Source organism: Apostichopus japonicus, chromosome 9 (genome assembly GCF_037975245.1).
Source record: "Apostichopus japonicus isolate 1M-3 chromosome 9, ASM3797524v1, whole genome shotgun sequence".
Taxonomy (NCBI): Eukaryota; Metazoa; Echinodermata; class Holothuroidea; order Aspidochirotida; family Stichopodidae; genus Apostichopus; species Apostichopus japonicus.
Genome location: NC_092569.1, coordinates 3,556,074 through 3,578,858, shown reverse-complemented (window position 1 = coordinate 3,578,858; position 22,785 = coordinate 3,556,074). Strand labels below are relative to the sequence as shown.

The window sequence follows — 22,785 nt, the reverse complement described above, 5'->3', positions numbered from 1 at the left end:
CAAGCAGTATTGTTAAATGACATTAATGTTATTATTACATGAACTAATGTTAAACCCGTTTTCAGTTAAAATAACACAAATATCACTATCATTTCCGCTCAAATATCAAAACGTCATATAACAAGCCAGGACAGATTGGATAGACTCCATTAAACAGTCGTTTGATATAGTAGACTATTAGTCGCTGCCTTTAATTACGTCCCCTCCATGGTTAATTTTGAAAGTACCGCAATTATTTTGAAAATTTCGAAGTAAATTATCGCAGGAGATACATTGTTAAGATTAGCCTGAAGTTGACTGCATTTATTACTTTCTAATCTCTTAGATTTGATCGTAAAAATATCTACTTACAAAGATAAATCGCAGAAACCAGGCGAATTCGGGAAAATAAATTACAATTTGAACGGCTTGTTTGTACGTCACTAAAACACTGGCTCGTTTTAAACTTATTTCCAATTTTTCTTCTTCTTTTTTTCCCCCCTGCACTTTTGTCTTGTCTCAGCGGCGCTGTTATTTAGATCAAATAATACAAACTGCAGTTTGATTTGCATACATATAAATCTAATCTAATTGATTAAAATTTCAGTTGAACCATCGGAAAAATAATGACTCATTTAAATGTGACTGAAACACAGTGAGAGAGAGATAGAAAGAGATTGTTTCTTTGGGGGTATGTGATACATTTCGGGGGACATAAGCCCGGTAAATGGGAGATATGAAAACTATTTGAAATAAACTTTCATTTCTATGTTAGTAGGTAAATTTCGTTTAAATATTTTATTTATATTTGATCAAAGAAGATAGTTTACGTTATGATGTCACGCTTACGGCAACAGAATATGACTTTTAATTTTTTAAATGTAATCAATTTTAACACTTATTACACTTTAATAATGTTATGATGCATTGTTGATCTTCTTAACAATAGATTTCGTTATTCCTTTGTTGATTCATTATTAAGAAAAAGCACAGAAAAGAACAAAAGCTTCAATTGATTTCATGTATAAAAACACACTTCATTTATTGAATATTCCGCGAATTCAATATCGATTAGGTCGGTATTTGTAGGCATTTTGTTATTCTAATATTTTTTTTTAATACGGATATAAACAATAAATTGATGTGTGTTTAACTCATTTTCACATCAATTTCAAAAGATTTTAAAAACAAACTTGATTTTTCTGTCGAAACAGTGTCAAGAAACCTAAAGTCACCCCTTAGATAATGTATTATGAAGCAACAATTTATTTTTTAGATTTATCAGTTTATTTAGTTGATATCATTTGATTTAGATTTATCAGTTGATTTTAGATTTACCAGTATCCTTGCTAGAAGAAGAGGATCAGTTATAAATCATTGCTTTACCAAGTTAAAGTTACCGGAACATATGTCAACGACTTATGGCTATAGTATGAATGTTGTGTATGTTGTGAATTTATGTGTCTTAATTATAGTCAGCGATGAAAAAAAACAATAAAACTGAAATCAAATAAACGCAGCTAATCGACACTGTGGATTGGAATATTAAATATATTTGTGGATGTAATCAAGAGCCAAGATATATATATATATATATATATATATATATATATATATATATATATATATATATATATATATATATATATATATATATATATCAAGGTATCAAATTTATAGCCAGCCCTTTTTTTAATATATATTTTTTATTTATTTGTTTTTACGAAAGTTTTACAACGTTGCATGTTCCATGGACTGTGATCGCTCAAATACCACACATCACTTAAACAGCAGTATACAGATACACGGGAAAGGGTGCCTAACTATGACGTTGTCAACTTTAAAGACTTCTACCCCTAAGGCGATAATCTTCCCGCTGATTGGGTGAACTGATATCGAAGGGGACTGTTACAAGATTGCATAGCACACACTGACACACACTCATTGATAGTACTAACAATATAGGTCAATATCTGTGTTCTGGACGTACGGAGCGTTATCGAGCACAATCCCGTACGATATCTCTCTCGAACAAAGAATATATATTCTCATGGGACACAAGGGGGTAACTCTTAAGGTCACCTGGCACGCGAATACATTGTTGTTGCACGCGCTGCGTAAATACCATGTATAACAGAAGGGGGCGACAGGGTCAGAATAAGGAACCATTAAAGGGATATATAGTGCAAGAGATATAAATACAAATAAAAAAAACAGTACCAAGATTTTTGATGTCTTTATAGGAACGGATTGTATTGTATTAGGAATTAAGCGCCCCCCCCCCCCCGCCCCATGCAAATATATCGAGAAAAAACAATTTTGATTATTATTATTAATATTATTATTATTACTATTGAATGTATGTTTCACAACAACAGTTTCGTATAAAATGTCGCGAGATAGACAAAACTATAAAATTAATTAATGTATAATCGACCTAATATATATATATATATATATATATATATATATATATATATATATATAAATCGTAATATATATATAGCCAGTTGTTCAAATTAATAAGCTATATGTGCTCATGGGTAGTATCTGTTCTTTCAGATATATCGATCAGTATATATATCGATCACAGTATTATCGATCACGAAGCTGATCATGCGTAGTATACCCTGCTCCCCTTTCCAAGTGACTCGTAGTAACACAAGTTATACACGGTTACAGTCTCGATATAATCTTTAGACTACATAGGGGTGAGGGGGAGGGGGGGTTGAGAATCGATCAAATTTATTGGTTTCATGCCCTGCATGCTCTATCTTTGGGTGACTTTTCTGCGTTACAAGTACTTAATACAAATACAGGCAGTGATTGAAAACATAGATCTGGTACATCTTTATATGTTGTTTAATGAAGCCATATATTGTGCGGAGACCAACTTGAGATATTATACATGTTGCTTCTATAGGGTGACTTGATGCCGAATTTTAGTCTTGATATGGAAATGTCCAAGACGAGAGAAATATTTGAGTGATTGAAATGTTTCTTTAACTATTCTGGTTTCATGGTTCATATTCATCTTAAAAATGAGAAAAAAAAACATGTTAATTCTCTGACATGCTTCTTTAAGGCTAAATTGATGATGACGTCATTTACTCGGTACAGGCCTAAGCTCAATATTCAATATTCATCCGTTTTATTTATTTTATTTGGAAATTCGAAATTATTCAATCCGAAAAATATTCTTTAAACCTTTGGATGACATTCGACATGTGTACAACATCTCTTTAAGTACAAAATATGAAGAAGAGGTCAAATCGTTTTATTATTTCGACCTTCTTATCCGTTTGACCCTTCAAATCGTAAATTTGCGTTCACTTTCAAAAACGAACTCTACCTAGGAACTGACAATTACCTTTTAATCTACTTATCCGAAAGTTCCACTGGTTTTGTGCCCACTTTGGATATTCGTCTCTAAGTTATCTCATATTTCCTGAACCCCCGCCTCTTCCATCCCCCTCCCCTTCCCACTCACCCGCCCCCTCCCCCTTCAAACCGTCTCTCATTCTTTAGCAATGGCCCATTCTTGTATAATTTGTGTTTTAATTTCTAGTTTCCGTTAGAAGATGCTCATTTGTTTTATATTTTATTTTTTTATTTTTTATTTGTTAAGTATAATAAAATTTTCAAGCAAATGAGCACAAAAATTTTGTTTTCAGATCATATTTCACGTTAATCAATGTTTTAAACTTTGAAGTCTATACACAAAAGTTCAGCGGCAAACCTTCTTCAAAAAACGGTTAAAGAAAACTTTCAGCGATTACCACTTATGGTACACCCTTGCTGCTACTATATATGCAATCAACCGGAAATTGCTTCTAATATTTTATCATATCATATCATATCACCCAGGACTAATACCGGAATTTTATAGAGGTACACGCCCTCTAAAGGAAGTCCTACGTTCTCTAAAAACTATAAAAAAAAAATCAAGCCCTCATTTCTTTAATCTATATTCTTGGATTATGACATATCAAAAAGATTAACAAGTCCGTCCAAAGTCATCCTTTTCGCGTTGCATCATGCTTAGATCATGCGAATCATTTTATTACAAAACTAAATCGCCCTGGTGACAATTTATAAATACATTATTGGGATTGATTCTGGTCCCACTACGGATAATCGTGCCATTTCGAATCCAATGCTTTCAAACGATGTCACAAAATTGAACTCACTTAAAAAAAAGGATAGCCATTACTGTAATAAAACAGACATTGTAAAATCGATTTAAGAATCAAAAAACCCATCACGAATTTAATCTTTAACAAAAAACTAAGAAAAACGACTGTTTCCTTTGTTCATATATCTGCAGAAGTTTCATTATTCCAGGGGGACCTTTCGCACTGTGGTCTGGACGGTAATGAAAGCCCTTGTCGAATCCACTTGGAGGATGTAATCACCCCTGTTAGCTTATTAAATTCTTATTTACCACCAACATTAATATCAACCTTTTCTTCTCCTTCCTTCCTGTTTTTTTATATTTTTTATTCTTCTTCTCCGTGTTTTGTATTATTGCATTTGAACCCATCCCAATATATATAACGTAAAAGGAAACTTAACTGATTTTACAGACATTTCCCCATGCCGTAAAAATTTATATCGGTTTTTTGCGTATAAAGTAAAAAAAAAACAGTGACATGGGTTTTAATTCTCTGATTAAAATACGATTCGTGCTTGTTCTTCGTGACCTTTGACCTTAAAAAAGTTTCCGTTGAAAAAAAAAGAAAAAACACATAAATTTTACGATTAAAATGAGTTTGTAAAGATGACAGTTTATAGTCATTTGATGGTCATATTTGAAATTGTAAACAAGGCATATATATTCGCTCACACACATATATATATAAATATATAGATGTGTATAACCTCTCTATGATTTAGAGTTTGACAGCTGAGGAGATAACCCATCCTCTTTATCTGTCAGGGGAGACAGACGTCCCGACATGACCTACCTCCCGTTATTCATACATATACTTGAACAAGTCGTTTAAATCATATCAGGTGTAGTTGGGACGGGGGGTGGGGGGGGGGGGGGTCATATGAAAGGAATAAAGACAAATGCCTAAACTATTTCATTTCTGCTTTCAAACCAACATATGTTTTACGGTTTACATTTAGAGAAGGCCTAAATACAGATTATCGATCACAATATGTTTTTTTATATTTATTATTATAATTTTTTATAACGCTGCGCTGCAACAAATACACAGTTAACGTGTGTTGGCTAGTTAGAAAATAAAACACAAAGAAACATGGGCTTTGCGATGTAACGATAGCTAACGATTGGGGGTAAAGACTAATAATTCAAATGAAATTCAAAATGATGAAATAGGAACAAAAAATAATTAAAAAAAAAAAAAAACATGCACAAAGAAAGAAGAAGCCAGCTTGTTCAATGCTATCCACTAGCACTCCACCTTACAATGTTACTATAACTCATCTAACATTTGATATCGGTAAAACGAAAGTTCCAATCATTTTATGCAGAGGCCCGGATTCCACTCTTTAAGGTAGACTTCACCTTGACCTGTTCTAGGTCTATCGAGACAACATTAAATCCCATTTCTTAACCTTCCCACTTTCCTCTTCTTCCCCTCCCCCGTTATTTTACATACCCCACCCCACCCCACTCGGCCTCTCCCCTCTCTCTCTCCCTTTTACTTTGTATCATTAAAGCCTCAGTTCAAAGTATTTTATCCTAGCTTTGAAGTTTATAGCTAAGAAGATCCGCCTATCCAGCACGGATGTTACAGCTGCTGTGCAGCTTACTATACCAGTAAACATAACAGGGAGCTCGCAGAGTTTGAACATCCAGCTTAAAGTTTGTCCCTGAGGCATAGCGCCCCCAGTTAGGACTAAGTAATGCTACGTCATATGATAATATAGGCTACCGCTAAAATCTGACCTTGGAAGCTTCACACTTGGTTTGTGGGCATGCTAATCAGCGTTTGCTCGTTACCTGTAAATAGCCCCGAGAAGGAAAGGGAAAGAACTGAGGGGTGGGGGGGGAGGGGGTATGGGGAGGAACGACGGTAGGATGAAGATGGGGGGTGTTAGGGGTCTGCATAATCAAGGGAGCCTAAGGAGTAACGTCGACACAATTAAGAAATGATCGACCTTCCAGTACTGGGTCGCAAAATGCAGGAAGACAAAATTACACGTCTACGTTTCCTTTTGATAACTTCTGTCTATCTAACTTTATAACACATTTGCCATCGACATCAATGTCGCGTGGAAAATGACGTAATCTTCATCTTATTCTGGCGAGATCGTCTTTGAGGCCTACACCTACTTTTTTCAACGGAAATCGAGTAATGTCTCCTAAATTTATGATATAGTTATGGGAGTAGATAACTTGACAGTCAATTGGACCGTTAAAATACAAGCAACCTGACACCTTGCAATTCCATTAGATACACGAGACATACCGAAATATCACAAATAAAATAATGATTGTTTCCTATCAGTTTGACCTCTGACACGTGCATGCGCAAATCGAATCTCTTATACGGAAACATCCTCTAACAATACGGTACGTTCCCTATAAACAATAGCATATGGTACGCAATGGCGCTCTGGGCACAACTAACTGGGCTAACCGATAGTGACTGTGTTTGTATTCAGCTTGACCTGACACTGAACCTTGTCACGCGCATGCGCCAACTGAATCTTCGCAAGACCGATCGCTTAATAAACAAGCACCCTTTAACAATACTGAACGTTCCTTATATAACATAACTTGACTGTCATTTAAATTTACAATCCCAGATCAAAACTTCCTTATCACCGGCAGGCTTCAAAATTTGGATTCACAATTTTACATATATACGGTTCTGTGAAGAGTTATTTTTGCCCTTGCTCTATACTCATAGCCTTTCATTTATCATGTACGAACGCAACTAGATGCGAAATATAGTTATTTATTATACTTGACAGCTCTTAATATCTGAATTAAATATATTTTTATGACAGGACATTTAATCTGCTACTCACCAAAAAAAAAAACATAACAAACCAAAAAACATAAAACATAACAAAACATAAAACCAAACAATACAAACTGGTTTTACGTTTCTACTGATTAGTTCTGGCTATTTTAATTACCAAACCCTTCGTCCGCAAACCTATCTCACAAACAGACAAAGTGAAATGTTTGATGCATTGAAATAAATATTAAAGATGGTTTTTATAAATAATGAATTCATATAATTTAGTATCTTGCTGAGGTCAAGAATTCTAAAAATACATCAAATTTATGGTCCAACTTATTGCGATCCTTTGTCATTATTGTTTACAAAAACTAAATTATCGGTCACGTGATCCTTGACTAACTGCTGATTAAAACGTTAGTCATTGACAGGAAACGATATCATTCCATAATCATAACATTTCTTCTCCTCTCCCTGTTAAAAAAAAAATTATATTCTTCAAAATGAATAAATTTGATGTGGTTTTTTATGCTTCCGATGTGGCTTAAAATGGACTTGAATACAATTGCAGTTTCGCATCGCCCGAGCACATTACAACTTTCTTTTGAGGGGAAGGGGATGGGGTCGGGGAAAACCCGCGATCTTTTTCTTCTCCAATAACGCAATCTAACGGAAGCAGCTATAGACTTATAATAAAATGAACATTGTCAATGATTAACTTATGGAACGCGAAAAGTGACAAACATCTATATGTGTTAATATTAGGAAGTTTATTCAACAGTGGTAAAAAAAATATATAGCACAATATCAAACAAACTTACCACCATCATCCAATTTACTAAGGGGCGGGGAGGGGAGGGGGAGTGAGAGGGGGAGGGGAGGGGAGGGGAGGGCAGTGGCATCCATATTAACCTAATATGGATGCGCTATTGTTTGTAACGTTAATAAAGGTTCATTAATTAAATAGAAACTAAGACATATGTGTTGTCCACGTCATATTTAAGTACAGAAATGAAAAAAACATAATTTTAATGTAAATTGAATCTTTAATGACTGCTTATAACAAAAACATTAATTTTGCTCTTCATTTTGCTTTTATTATTTATTATTATGAAACTGTACATGAAAACAAATAAGCCTTCTATAATAAAATCTGAAGAAAAAGAAGTTGTCTCGCGTATCACTGACTATAACAAACCCTTGCATCATGCGGTCTTCGAAATCGTTCTTCTGCAGAACCAAAAACAAAACAAACAAAAAACAGTTTTTTTCTAACAGTTTTTAATCGAGAGCAAAACGCTATTATTTGAATCAAACTGTTTAAATGATCGAATAGTCTCGTATGATGATACTAATATTAACGATTTGTTTAACTGCAGGATTCCACATTTGTTTAATGCCCCGTTTAAAATTAAACTACCCCATCACACTTGAGAATAACAAACGACTGACATTTGGAGTTTAAAAAAAGGCACACAAAAAAACAAAAACAAAAAATCAAGCTTTATAACAAAACAATCAAGGAAAGAAATAGGAAAAAAAAGGGGTTTTCAATTAATCGAGACCATTAGATACATCCTGATATATGCTTATCCATTCACGAATTAAAAGCAACATAGAAAGTGTAACCAGCGATTTAATCATTGTCGACGCCCGAAAGTTTTGTATTACATAATAAAAAGCCCCCTTTCATTTGGGAACATGATTTAGACAAAACAAGTAAACCATGCTACAAAACCTTTAGGCGCTACTAAACGAAATTGAAAAGGGAATGTCATCACGCATCCAATTTCGCTGCTCCCTCGTACAATTTCAATCTTACTAATCATTTTCCTAGCTAAAGACTCTTTCCCGCCAAATAACAAGTGTAATTCATGACTCCCATGTCGGTAGGATATTGTATTTGGTAGCTATATCCCTCGCCGAGACTCTAGCTCTCCCTCGTTCTCTCTGCTCCTGTTCTTTTTTTAATTTCCTTCGACAATTCGTGGTTGCATCCTAGTCTAACGAGTACGCATGAAATAGGATCTTGTTAGCTCGAACGTTATATCTGTTGATGGAACTCTAATGGCTTTTAATCAAAGATTATACTCCGCGCGCAATGACATAAATCATCTCCAAGTAGGGCTTTGGTGATTTGGTTTAGGGATATTGAAAGCCTTCACCCAAACCACGGCTGATTAGCCAAATTGACTACTGTTTATTCTATAGTTGATGTAATATCCCAAGCAATGTATAATATTCTAGCCATGATTGTATGAGATTTACCCAAAATCATCGAAGGGTTGCCCTTTTACTTTTCTTTTTAAAAGACAAATTCCAAAAGACATTCTGAGAGAGAAAAATTAATTTTGAGAAGTAGTAATCTGTAGATGAATGATTGAAGTTGAAAGATGAAACGGGAATAAATCACAGGTGTCAAAGACTTATTTCTGGTTAACAATCTCTTTCTCTTTCAAACTCTCTTCAGCTCTCTTTCTCTTTACTCAACTTATTAATCATGGAAAATAGTCGGTTTAATCTATCATTTCTTCTCTTTTTTCGACCAGTTATTGTTTTTGAGATAATTACTCAAGATGAATACTTGATATTAGTTCGCTTTAATTACTTCCTTGGAGAGGAAGAAGACAAAACAATATAAAATATATTATATATATATATGTATGTATATATACATATATATTTATAAAAAGTAAAAAAAAAACGGCGCGCCATAGATACGTTACGGCTAGTTATTACAGCGGTAATGGAGATCAAGAATGCTACATTTGGCTATGTATATATATATATACAAGCACAGTGATTTCATAGGTTATTTGTCTTCATAATTTGACTTGTTATTGATAAAAGGAAAAAGAGGGTGAAAACCCAAACAAAAAAATCCCTTGATTGATCTTTCCCTTTCGATAAACACAGTGCAGGGCTATTTATAATATGCATATTCATGAGCTAAATTATCTGACACTGATTTTTTTATATATTTCCAGGTGAAGATGTTCCCAGCTCCAATTTATCGTCGGTTTTGCGGGAAGAACTGTTGATGGATGAGTTAATGTACAGCCGTAGAAGACAAGTAAGTTTCTAGCAGCGAAGTAAATCTTTTGAGACAGAATTATGCCCATAACATCGCACTTTCTATTACATAGATTGAAAATCGGAGGCAATCTTTACTTTCCCGTTTTTTCGATTTAAAGGAGGCTTTTCTATATATCGACGTTAAAGCAATTTTATCACAATGAAATGAAAATAAGACATCCTACTTTTTCAGTGGAATATAAGAGTTAAAAAGTGCGCATGGAATTGAATATTACATTCTATCCTTACCCCCCCCCACCCCTTAACATTCAGACTTTTTTATACTAGAAATATATTTCATGATACAAAAAGTCGGAGGGGAGGGGGGAGGGGTGGAACTTTTCCGCAATTTTATAGAATAATACTTGAATAGTCACGCTGATAACTTGCTTCGTCAGGCTATTTATTATCGACAGAAAAAAAACGCAAAAGACTGTTATATCAAGTTTTCTAACGTTTTACAGAGATGTTTATGTCTTCAAATTTAAATTTATGAATATAGTCGCCCACCGTTATTTATTTCTTGATTTTATCTGCAAAGTTTTTAACAACTAAAAGTTTTATACTTCCTGTTTTGATCGTTGCGTAACAAACGTGCTTGTTTTCGTCTGCTAAGATTAGCGAGTACTTTAAACCCCGATTTATTTTAAAAAGTTAATTGGATTTGCATAAGTTTTTTCATAATTTACAAATCCAATTTTACTGCTTATATCGAGTTTTCTAAAGTTTTATAGAGTTGTTTATGCCTTCAAACATAAATTTTTAAATAGTCGCCCACTGTTATTGATTTTATCTGCAAGGTTTTTAACAACTTAAAGTTTTATACTTCCTGTTTTTGATCGTTGTGTAACAAACGTGCTTTTTTTCGTCTGCTTAGATTAGTGAGTACTTTTAACTCCGATTTATATTAAAAAGTTAATCGGTTTTGCATAAATTTTTTCATAATTTACAAATCCAATTTACTGCTTTAAAAAGGTTGATCTTGCTCAAAAAAGAGAGGTTACAATAGAGCTAATATTTACATAGCTGTGTTTAGTCCTTTCTATATCATTTTTTTTTCAATTAGTCTGTTTGTTTAACTCTTTCCAGAATTAGAAGGCTTTTGTTTTGAGTAAATTATTATTGAATTCAATTAAACTTAATCAATACACGATGGACATTACATTTTCTTTGGTTTGTTTAAATAAAAAGTTTAATCTATCAAATTTAAACGTGCGACATAACGTGAATGTGTAATAATTAATTTGGCGGGTTTAATCAAACTGCCAACACCGAGACTAAAGCGCAGGCAGGGAGCCTTCCACTGTGTCATTTGCGTGCCAATTGGGAATTATTTTGGGTGGGGGAGGGGGTGTGGTGAGGTGAGGTGAGTTGGGGCATTTGGTGGAAGTTTTTTTCCAAGTAATGTGGGGAGCGATACACTCCCTTGCGGACGGAAAACTATATGCACATTGATAAGTCTTAGCACGGTCTCTTTCTATGTTTTCTTTTCCTTACATGTACCCCACCAGAGGCGGAACCGGACCACCTTCACCCCTCAACAACTCAGTGAGCTCGAAGCCCTCTTTAGTAAAACACACTACCCGGACGTCTTTTTACGTGAGGACCTTGCCATGCGAATCAACCTCACGGAAGCCCGAGTACAGGTCAGTTCTTTCGAAAGTGATGATTCACTTTAACGGTTACGCGTATCCCCCTATCCACCAAACCACTTCCATTCACCCAGGCACACCATCCTTATAGTACATACATTGTGATCATACATAGTACAGAAATGTATACTGTGCTGTGCAAACGTTCGAAAATTCTTCAACACCATATACACTACATAGCACCATTTTGCATTTAAGCACTCACCCATTTTAGAAAACGTATTCCGGCCACACCTCACCATAGATCCCTGCATTGAAAGTCATAGCCTTTACGCCCCACCCCCACCAACACTTCTTCCCCTCCCCGTCCTTCTCCGCCCCTACCCCCCATCCCTTACCCCAGTACAAAAGTGGTATTTGTGTTTCTAAGTTATGATATACTACAAGGATTAATTGTTGTTAGGTTCTAAGTAACTCGAGCAATGGCTGCTATTTTGTTTTGGTTGACCTATACCTTTTTCTTCAATATAGAATAAACTATATTTCTCCCATAAGAAGATTATTATCGTTGTTGTTGTTGTAATTGTTGCCGGTGTGTTGTTTACGAGTGTCTTCTTTATTCTCGTTGCTAGGTATGGTTTCAAAACAGAAGGGCTAAGTGGCGCAAGATGGCGCGTCAACGTCTGGGGATCGATCCATGGAGGGCCCGCCACCTTTCTTTCTCATGCCATACACATCTCAGTTGCCGTGGTAACCCGTGGTTGACGGCGGCGGCTGCGCATCGTATTACCCCTCCAGGAGTTTCTACCCCACCGTTCCTCTACAATCACCCTGCTATGACCCACTACCCGCACCGTCCCCTGCCGCCGATACAAGGAAGGTAAGTGAGACCGATGGACCCGTATAAATAAAAATACTTTGATTAAATTAGCCACAAAAAAAAACGGACAAGTGACATAGCCATAATACTGCATAAGGATGTAAGGGTTACTTTATATTAATAGATTAAAAAACGCCATTGAGAACAAACGACCCAGAGGCGGCATAATGGACATGACAAATTACAAAATAAAAGGTGCGACGAGGTTAGGGGAGGAATTAGAGGATGCTTGGTGTGGGATATTGAAGCAAGAAAACCTGGGACAGTAGAATACGGTGAGAATGAACCCCAAGACCCCTCCCCCCACACCCCTCCTCCATCCCACTCTCGAGATCACGTGACTCACTATAACGTTCACTAGAATCTATGCTGTATTTGATGTACAGTATATTAACATATATATTGGGGAGGGGAGGGGAAGTTCTCGCTAAAATAAGGGCGCACCTCAGCAGGAGATGCACTCCACAAAGTGACGTTATGGAACAGGAATTCTAAATGCACTTTTTTAAAGAAAGAACACGCCGGTATTTATAACTGGTTTAAATGGTAAACAGCAATTGTACATCCCTTGTTATACGTATACCGTATAAAACTAAAAACGCCATTCATCGTATTTTTTTCCCTTCTATTTCCCCCCTATAGTTCCTCGGACAGTCCTGCGTTACCTCCACTGAATCCAAGTATGACGTCATACAACTTTTATCCATTCAGCTCACACGTTCCAATCAAGACTGAATTCTCGGGAATGTCAGCCGAGAAATACCTTGGACTTGCTCCAACAGAGATGGGTCTAAAGTCCTTGTCAATAGATGGTGGTATTGCCGGAAGCGATAGCTTGTCATTACTTAGAAGGAAAGCCGAGGAACACGTCAAGTTTAGGACGTCACCTACTTTGACAGACGCGGAGGACAAACATAAGCACTAGGACAGAAGGACGCAAAAGTCCGATATACCGGTCCGTGCCGAAAAAAAAAATATGTACATTATAAACTTGAAAACGTCCATTGTTCAGACATATATGCCGGAAGTAAGACGGTTGTTACGTAATACGGGCATACAGCAATTGGCTTACGTCCAAAAAAGGATTGAGTGGGGGGAAAAAAGGAAAAGAAAAAAAAAGACCTACGAAAATATGTTGAGAGAATTTCATGGATACGCCTGATATTCGTGAAGGTGGCTGGTAAATACAACAGAGTTATGCGTTATTGATGTGACAATGTCGATCCGGTAGTGGTCTGGCAACGGTGTTGTGTTTAAGAACCGTATACCGTACTAGTACATGTGCAGGTTCTTCGATGTCAACCGCGATGTTTGTGATTAGAGGCTTTACAGTCGCTATAACGGCCAGCCTTATGCAAATGTAAACGACCAGGATGGGAAGGCAGTGAGGTATAGTAGTGGCTATTAACAGATACCGTACAACTGTTTCCGGTTTTCGGTTCACTCTATTTTCTTTGTTTTTAGTTAAAATTACCTAGGATTACTAGCCATGCGAAGAGGAGCAAGTGACATCCAGAAAAAAATGAGAAAGGTTTCTCAATTGTTTTGATAACTCAGTTTAAATATAATTATGCACTTAACGTATCTAACATAATAGCGTTGCGTTAATACGTTATATTCATGATTGAAAATAACTGCTTTCATGATACATTTACAAAGTTTAAAATTTTGAGTTATAAATGACCAAAATCCAATACATCAATTTCCTCAAGTCAGAAAGTTAAAAAGTTTGCTTTTTCTGGTGACCGTACGAGCAGTGTCATCCCTATGTCTTTTTCTTTCATAACATTTATATGGTTCATTGTAAGTTGGAGTTGTAAGAGTCTGTTATAGTCTGTGTGAACACAACGCCACTCGCTTCAATTACATACTGTACGAATAGGTTAGACGGTTATTAGTCTCGAGTTTAATCTCATCAAATGTCAACATGGACACGCAATGACGTCACACCTTTCATGTCTAATTTCAAATTTCGTAAGCATTATTAAATCTGATTGCGAACACAAAACAATTACCGAGTGTTGAACGATGGAAGAAGCACGATTTTAAAGTAGAGAATATATCGGTATGTCTTTAATTTGAGGCCTGTTCGCTGTAAGGTAAATGATGTGATGAGGGACTAGTCATGGTTTTTAGATGCATTTTGGGTAATTTTTTTTTTGGCTAAAAACCATGAAACACTGACCTTTTCTAATGGTAACCTAAGTAAAGAAAAAAAAAACTTAACAGAAAGGTCTTCGAAAACTTGACCACATGTATCGGCCGTGTATCGCATTGTAGTGCAGTTTTCCTTTCTATGTGGAAGCCCTTCTATTGCCCAAAACTCCCTCGATCAATTCCGCCGTTTAATGTCTGACGTCACTGGCACAGTGTACCGCCACTAATGGTTTTGAGTACAGGCATTGTGTCATTCCATTAAGGTGACATCATCTGTAAGGAACCGATGGGGTAAGGCAGATTACCTAATAAGAAGTTTTAAAGGACCAAATATGCTAGAAATTCGAATAATGGTCACACGTACGCAAATTTCAAAGGCATTTTATACTGCCACCCTCGAAGCATTTTGTCTCGCTGAGACAATTAAAAAAAAAATTGTAATTGAACCCTCCTCAATGTCAGTGCCATATCGGGAGATTCAAAACCATTAAAAAAAAATCCCAGACGATATTATTGATAACTTTCAGCAATTTTATAAAGCTGACTTAATTTTGGAGCCAAAACTATGGACCTTTAAATTTACGGCTACATATGTCCAGTGCAATATTTCCATATTTGATGAGTTGTTGCGAACTCGACCTTTAAGCCTAATGGATCTTATTACTAGATAGAGTTTTTTTATTGTGGAAATATTTAAATGATAATAATAATTATACTAGTAATAATAATAATAATATAAGTAATGTGAAGTCTAACAATAATTACAAGGATTCGGTACGGTATATCATGATATTCCTGTGTCGATAGATTTCATTTTTAAAGTTCTATCTTGGGTGACTTTTCCTCCAAAAAAAAGTAATAATCATAACAATAATAATATATATATGAAATATATATATATGGGGGAGTGGTCAGCAAGTGCAATGAGTTGGGTGCCCAACACGGAGGCAAGAGGGAGGGGCTAGCCTGTGCTATGACTGGGGTGCCCAACACGTAGGGAAGGGGGGGTCAGCCTGTGCTATGACTAGAGTGCCCAACACGAATACAAGGGGGGGTCAGCCTGTGCTATGACTGGGGTGCCCAACACGAAGGCAAGGGGTTGGGGTCAGCCTGTGCTATGACGTGGGTGCCCAACACATAGGTAAGGGGGAGGGTCAGCCTGTGATTTGACTGGGGTGCCCAATACGAAGGGAAGGGGGAGGGGTCAGCCTGTGCTATGACTGGGGTGCCCAGCACGAAGGGAAGGGGAGGGGTCAGCCCGTGCTATGACTGGGCTGCCCAACACGAAGGGAAGGGGGAGGGGTCGGCCTGTGCTATGTCTGGGGTGCCCAACACGAAGGCAAGGGGGAGGGGTCAGCCTGTGCTATGACTAGGGTGCCCAACACGAAGGCAAGGGGAGGGATCAGCCTGTGATATGTCTGGGGTGCCTAACACGAAGGGAAGGGGTGTTGTAAGAAACCGAATTTATAACTTGCTATTTATAAGTTGCTACGTTGCAAGGTAAGAATTAGCATTAATAAAACCCTTTGTTAGCATCATATTGTAATATACTAATACATGAATACGTTTGTTTTATAATATTAAATTTGCTGTGATTAGATGCTCATTTTGTCAGCTATGTTGACAAATAAAATACAGTTTCCATTATTTTCCGTATTCATAATTTTATTCAATTGGGTTATTTTGTCTATTTTTTGAAGTAATTTCATTGGTATCTTTCCTCACTTTTCAACCGGGACAAGGAAGGACGGTAAGGGTGGGTGGGGGGGGGGCGTGTGGTGAGCGAGTTGGAGAGAAGATATGCCAACGTGAGGCAACCCATGATATAAGCAGTTTCATAAAGACATTAAAGGGATAATCCGCTGGCAAACAATGCGACACTTATATGGAAAGGACAATATACCGCACTGTAAGTTAAGCCCCCCCCCCCAACCCCCATCTCAAATATCCAGTCCACAACTCAAGATATAGTTGATTTGAATGGAATTTATTTTACTGGCTAAACCCTCGATTCTTCCCCGGAATGGACCACAATATGTGGTCTGTTACGTCATAACGGCAAATGATTTTCAAACGCTTAACTTTTCTATTCTAATCTTTTTGTTAATTTATCCTTGAAAACCCTGATACATTTGGAATGTTTTACTTGCTGTCCGAGGTTAAAATTTCATCACAATACAACTGTTTTTGTAGAAATATTATTTTTCCCCTCCGTGAGTAAGTGAGAGTTAACTAATACAAAAAAAACCAAGAACAATTTCAGCTGAATTTGTCGTGATGACATCATTTGCTCTTTTGTTGCCAGATACAAAATACCACCAAAGTTATAAAAAAAATCATATCTTTGCCAAAAAAAAAACCCTATGGAGGCTGCAGATGACATCATTCACTCTGTTGTTGCCAGATACAAAATACCACCAAAGTTAAAAAAAAAAAATCATATCTTCGTCATACAACATGCTATGGAAGCTGTGATGACATCATTTACTGTTGTTGCCAGATACAAAATACCACCAAGGTTAAAAAAAAAATCATATCTTCGCCATACAACAATCTATGGAGGCTGTAATGACATCATTTTCTCTGTTGTTGCCAGATACAAAATACCACCAAAGTTATAAAAAAAAAATCATATGTTCGCCATACAACATTCTATGGAAGCTGTGATGACATCATTCATTATGCTGTTGCCAGATAAAAAAATACCACCAATGTTATAAAAAAATCATATCTTCGCCATACAGCATGCAATGGAGGCTGTGATGACATCAACCACTCTGTTGTTGCCAGATAAAAAATACCACCAATGTTATAAAAAAAATCATATCTTCGCCATACAGCATGCTATGGAGGCTGTGATGACATCAACCACTCTGTTGTTGCCAGATACAAAATACCACCAAAAGGTGTAAAAAAAATCATATCTTCGCCAAACAACATTCTATGGAGGCTGTGATGACATCATTCACTCTGTTGTTACCAGATACATTCACAAAATACCACCAAAGTTATAAAAAATATGAAGGCTAGTTTAGCAACCTGAATGTCCCAAAACACAAGAGAAAAAATGTCTTTTTCATATTTTGAGCCAGTTTAGGATTAATAAATACATACGATACAAACATGATTTATTATGATGTACAAAAAAATGTGTCAGTATTGATTGAAATTGTTAATTACTCACAAACCTCTGTAGCAGTTTCTAAGTTTGATCAGTAATTGCAATAATTAGTAAATACTTAATACTTAAACAAATAAAAAAGTTCCAGCAAACTATCAAACCCATTATCATCAGATCAGATGCGTTGACAGAAATTCTCAGTTGAAAGGGCATCAACAACTTAAGGAGGGCACAACACTCTTGTCCTGTAATTTAGGAAGACTTTTGGAAACAAGGTCATGGCATAGATGAGGGTAGGGGGGAGATAGGGTGGGGAGGGGAGGGAGCAGTGGTCTGCATGGGGAGGGGATTTTACCCCCCCCACCCATTCCTTAGTCTAGAGCAATGGACCTGTGCATGATGCTAATTTAATCTCCAAACCATTCTGCCAAAAATAGACAGGAATGAATAATATTCCAATACAAAATGCAAATATTTAAAATTTGGTTGGTATGACACCAAAATAACATAATTCACATGAAAAACAGCGTATATAATACAATTACTTTTAATTTCTATTTATGGTATCTGTCTAAAATGCAGTCAGCCTTTTCTCAAGAAACATGATATTGTAGTCTTGCCCAGCAATGCAGGACAAACCTTATAAGGAAAGTCACTGCTACTTTCACAGTTTAATTTAGCAATCATCGTAACGTCAGGGTCATCTGACTTTGATATAATTTTAGCGATGATCCCTCCAGGATCGTCATTCCAAGACTTGCGGGATCGTGTTCGTGGGCGGAAACATCGCCCTCTTTAACTGCGAGTTGCCGTACTCTCCACTTTCGTCCTGCCAGGTATTTCGACCGAATCTCCTGTAATCGGCCACGTCTGTGAATTGGCTGTGACATTTACGGAAGGTGTTAGACCTATCTTGGAAATCGGGCGGTTGTTCCTAAAGACAAAAAAAAAAGAATCAAGATAACATGACAAAATATATGAATAGTTTCCTAGTTCACAGAACAGACATGATCAAAATCCCAGAAAGTACTCGGCCAATGACCACTGCACAGCAGAAAAAAACTTGGTATGTTAATGTCCATAACATAAAATCATAACATAAAATGCCAATAGATGAGAGAAGTCCAAGAATTTGACTGTACAACCACTTTTTCTCAGGTTTTCAGTAACTATATTTTACAAAATCTTTGTATTATTTAGTATTATTCTGAACAACCCACATAATATTTACACACGTGATTGGGAAACCCTTAATTGAAGAATCTAATCGCCTGATTTTAACATTTTCTGCTTTGGTGTGTCACAGCCATGGGGTCTATTTGGAGGGCTCCAAGTATATTAATAACAGCCACTCCCCTTTCCCTTCCCAATCTCACACCAATGCTGGAAATAATATCATTCTATCCCCTGCTAAATCAAAGACCACAATTTTGACCTCACGTACTGTTTATCCCACCCAGTGGCGGAGCTAGGGGTATTGGTCAGGGGGGTCTAGAATGGTCTGTAGGAGCGCTTTCGACACTATCTAAGCAGAGCACCACCACAGGTTGGCGCGGAGCATACAGAAATTTTCTTGAATAAAGGTACTCCCTAGATCGCCGGAAATTACCCTTTCCAGGCCTTGCTAATTTGCAGATAAACGATGAATAAATAGTTGTCATCGCCAACAAAATGTGACAAATGTCAATAGGTAGATGAGAGCGCAATAAACAAGTCAATAACCGCTGAATAAGTAAAAAAGTGGCAAAAAGCTGAAAAGGGCGCCAGCAGTCCATTTGAGTCTGTCAGGGGGGGGGGGCATCCGCCCCCCCTGACTGTTTGGATGCTCCGCCACTGATTCCACCATATAATAGGTCGGCTTATATTACACCCTACCGTCCGTCCAAAAACAAGGGGTAAACTCATAGAAAAAAAAACCAAGCTTTTATTCTATCCTTACTAGAGACCTGACCTATAACACCTTAATGTGGTTTCTGTTGATGTTTGACTTACCAGTGCAGGGGTGTACGGATAAGGTGGTTTGAAATCAGCTCTGTTTGTGGTTTCTAAATGGTGCTTATCGTGTTCGGGGTGGTGCTTGGGTAACACCGAACCAAAGCCACTCTTGGGATGTCCAGTGTCCCTACAAAGGATAAAAAATTGACAGAAATGGAATTGTAAGTCAATATCAAGTTTAGCCTCAGAATATCAAGATGAAGTCTTGTACTGAAGAAATAAAATGCAGAAAACTGTCATAATTTGGATGGAACCTTTAATTGCCCCCACCCCCCCCCCCCGCCCCAATCCTGTTCCAAGACATGCATCTCTTATTTCCCTGGAATACATCATAAGCAAAGCTGAAAGGGTGTGAAGACTCAAGCAAAAAGAAATGTCTAATGCCAGTAATCTGACCTAGTTACGAATGAGGTGTAACGTAAGTGTTAAACACCACCATCGATCCCAGAAAATACACACACAGCTTGCTACCGTCGGTAATTAGACACTAGTGTACAGTCAGTACATACAGCTGCGGTCAATACCCACAGCAGAGTGTAGATACGATACAGCCATGGACATCTCAGGTCCAGCTACTAAAAGATAACAATGTATCACGTTTCATTTCTGTCTGCATTTTGTAGCGACACAAACAAAACGTCACTTGCAAGCAACAGAAAGTTAACTTTTCCAGATGGCCGCACGTGGTTTGGGGCGAGTCTTCAATGCCTTTAACTTTCCATCAAATTGTTGAAATGAATCAGTTCTTCAAAAGAATTTCATGGTTTTTTATCATACCACGAATGCCATTGATCAATGGTCCTCCCACCTTTACTTTTCACCAGAGACTCAACATCTTTTCAAAAGCAAGTTACATGGCTTCGCTATTTTTTGATCGATCCTTTATAAAATAGAATCTGTCTGACATTGGCATATTTACTGAAATTTGGTTTTAAAATATGCAAATGAGGATTCTCACCTATCTAAATTTACTGCATTGTAAGTATCAATGTTGACCATGGCTTTTCTCGGTTCTTGCTCTGCAAAATCATCCTTCAGATGAGTTTGTTCCATCAACGCTTGAGTCGTGGTTTTAGGAAATGACTGTGAGAAGAAATGTACATTCAAACAAAAAGAAAAGAGATATAATTGCAAAAAAATTGCAAAATATTTTTCTATCTCCAAAATGAAAGCTCTAGAAACAAATGAAGTCAAATCAGCCAGCATGTTCCATTTTATCACAAACATAGAGAGAAAGAAAAGAAACTTAAATGATAACTGTTCTGTTTTTCTTTGAAATGATTGTGAACTACAGATTAGGTTATGTTCTCAAAATTATGGTATCTAGACTTTTCAGCCAGCACATTGAATTTTATCACAAACATAGAGAGAAAGGAAAGAAACTTAAACTTTTTCTTTGGGGGGGGGGGGGTTAAACATTTCTTTCCACAACTGTGAGTAATGCTTATAGCATTTAATTAAGTTGCACTTACCCCATCTGTGACATCACCAATTCGTTTGTATGTCGTTTTATGCAGGTTTTGTTTCATAGACTGGTCAGCAATGTCATAGTCCTTCGGCTCTGCTTCCCGAGCCTGATGCCTATAGGCGAGAGAACGATCGATAAATGCTATGGACCATCAATTCTGTATTAAAAGCCCTATTGCAGCAAAATAAACTGTTTTAATGACTGCTTCCCAGTTAAGTGTCTGTGTCAAATGTTGAAGCCCTTAAACCCCAGATTAAACAGCTGGAATCCAATTACTGATGCACAACTTTCAAGAATTTATATTCATAAACACATCTCCCTGGTCTGTGAGTCCTAATTTTTAGGTTAAGAACCCCCATAATTCGGCTATGTATACACTTAATTTGGTAGTACTTACCTAAATTGAAAGCAAAAGATATAAAATTTCAGGCTTTACACATTTGTAATAGTTTTGATGATAATATTCATGAATGGGATTAAGTCACAGCACTTCACACAGCTTGTAAACTTAACTTATGTTGGGAGGTGAAAACCCACTGTACCTAACAGGTTGCCATACAGTGTAGGCCTAGCCTACATGCGAGGTACATTATCCTAAGGGCGCCTATAGTATAGGCTATTGTAGATAGGCCTTACACCATACTTAAGGCTAATTTTGTCTAACTAATTAATATGTCTCTGGTCTCAACACATTACAGATGTATGCCTAGGCCCCTAGGTATCATAACTTGACGATAACATTAACAGGCCAGTACACAGACTTACCAATTTGATTCAGCTTTCTTCTGCTATAGGCTAATGTTTATGATCTGATCTCAAGAAATGCAAACGTTTGCATTAACGAAATCTGGTGAAAGTTTACTCAACCATTTTAACACTTCAGCTCAAACAACACCAGATTACTGGAAATATTGTGGCGAGCAATGTTACAGAATGGAAATATTCATAAATGGAAAAGTCATAGCACTTCATCTGGCTTGCGTGTAAACTTAAGTTAGGCTACAACTTTAGGGTGGTGCACACCCACTAAACACAGCAGCAATACAGTGTAGGCCTATCCTAATTAACCTAGGGGACTAGGCTATTGCAGGTATGTCTTACTCTTACTTACATTACAGTAACACCAAGCTTAATCTTAACTTTGACGAAAGCTTATCATGACCTACGTTTCTTGTCTCGACAAATTACAGGCTTAGACCTAGGCATCATAACTTAGCAATACCATTAACAATAAAACTTAACAGTCTGGTACACAGACTTACCAATTTGAATTCAGCGTTCCTCTGCTATAATTCATATGGTCTGATCTCAAGAAAAGCGAACCTTTACGTTCAACGAAATCTGGTGTATAGTTAGCCATTTCAAAACATCAATCCAAACAACGCCAGATCACAGGTAAGTTTTACGTCGAGGAAGGTTACAGTTCTTCTCTTGCTTTTCTTAAATACCCCAAGCCTAGGTTAACAACGCTTGTCCATAGTACAGGTAGACAGTCTTCTGTAAAAGTGCGTGGAAAGTGGCATGTTATTGTCTGTACATTGTTACGTTGACACATTGTGGGGAGTCCCTGTTGC

General features: G+C 36.9%; 2 protein-coding genes across 3 annotated transcripts in view; one reads left to right on the top strand and one right to left on the bottom strand.

The window, feature by feature from the left end:
- Window positions 1-15,076, top strand: part of LOC139973342 (homeobox protein aristaless-like 4) — a 35,358-nt gene extending 20,282 nt beyond the window's left edge. Inside the window, exons 2-5 of one of the 2 annotated variants that reach the window (XM_071979955.1) lie at window positions 9,911-9,999; window positions 11,501-11,644; window positions 12,223-12,470; window positions 13,113-15,076. In XM_071979955.1, coding sequence (XP_071836056.1) covers window positions 9,911-9,999; window positions 11,501-11,644; window positions 12,223-12,470; window positions 13,113-13,395 — 764 coding nt within the window. In that variant the 3' untranslated portion in view covers window positions 13,396-15,076. The remainder of the gene's footprint in view (window positions 1-9,910; window positions 10,000-11,500; window positions 11,645-12,222; window positions 12,471-13,112) is intronic. The other variant, XM_071979957.1, reaches the window with a different exon arrangement.
- A 1,815-nt stretch (window positions 15,077-16,891) lies between these two features.
- On the bottom strand, window positions 16,892-22,712 carry LOC139973344 (cilia- and flagella-associated protein 95-like). The gene is made up of 5 exons (XM_071979960.1): window positions 22,474-22,712; window positions 21,216-21,324; window positions 20,702-20,826; window positions 19,741-19,870; window positions 16,892-18,682 (listed from the first exon to the last, which is right to left on the bottom strand). The coding sequence occupies exons 1-5, from the start codon at window positions 22,569-22,571 to the stop codon at window positions 18,494-18,496; spliced, it is 651 nt and encodes a 216-aa protein (XP_071836061.1). The 5' UTR covers window positions 22,572-22,712; the 3' UTR covers window positions 16,892-18,493.
- Between the last annotated feature and the right edge of the window lie 73 nt (window positions 22,713-22,785).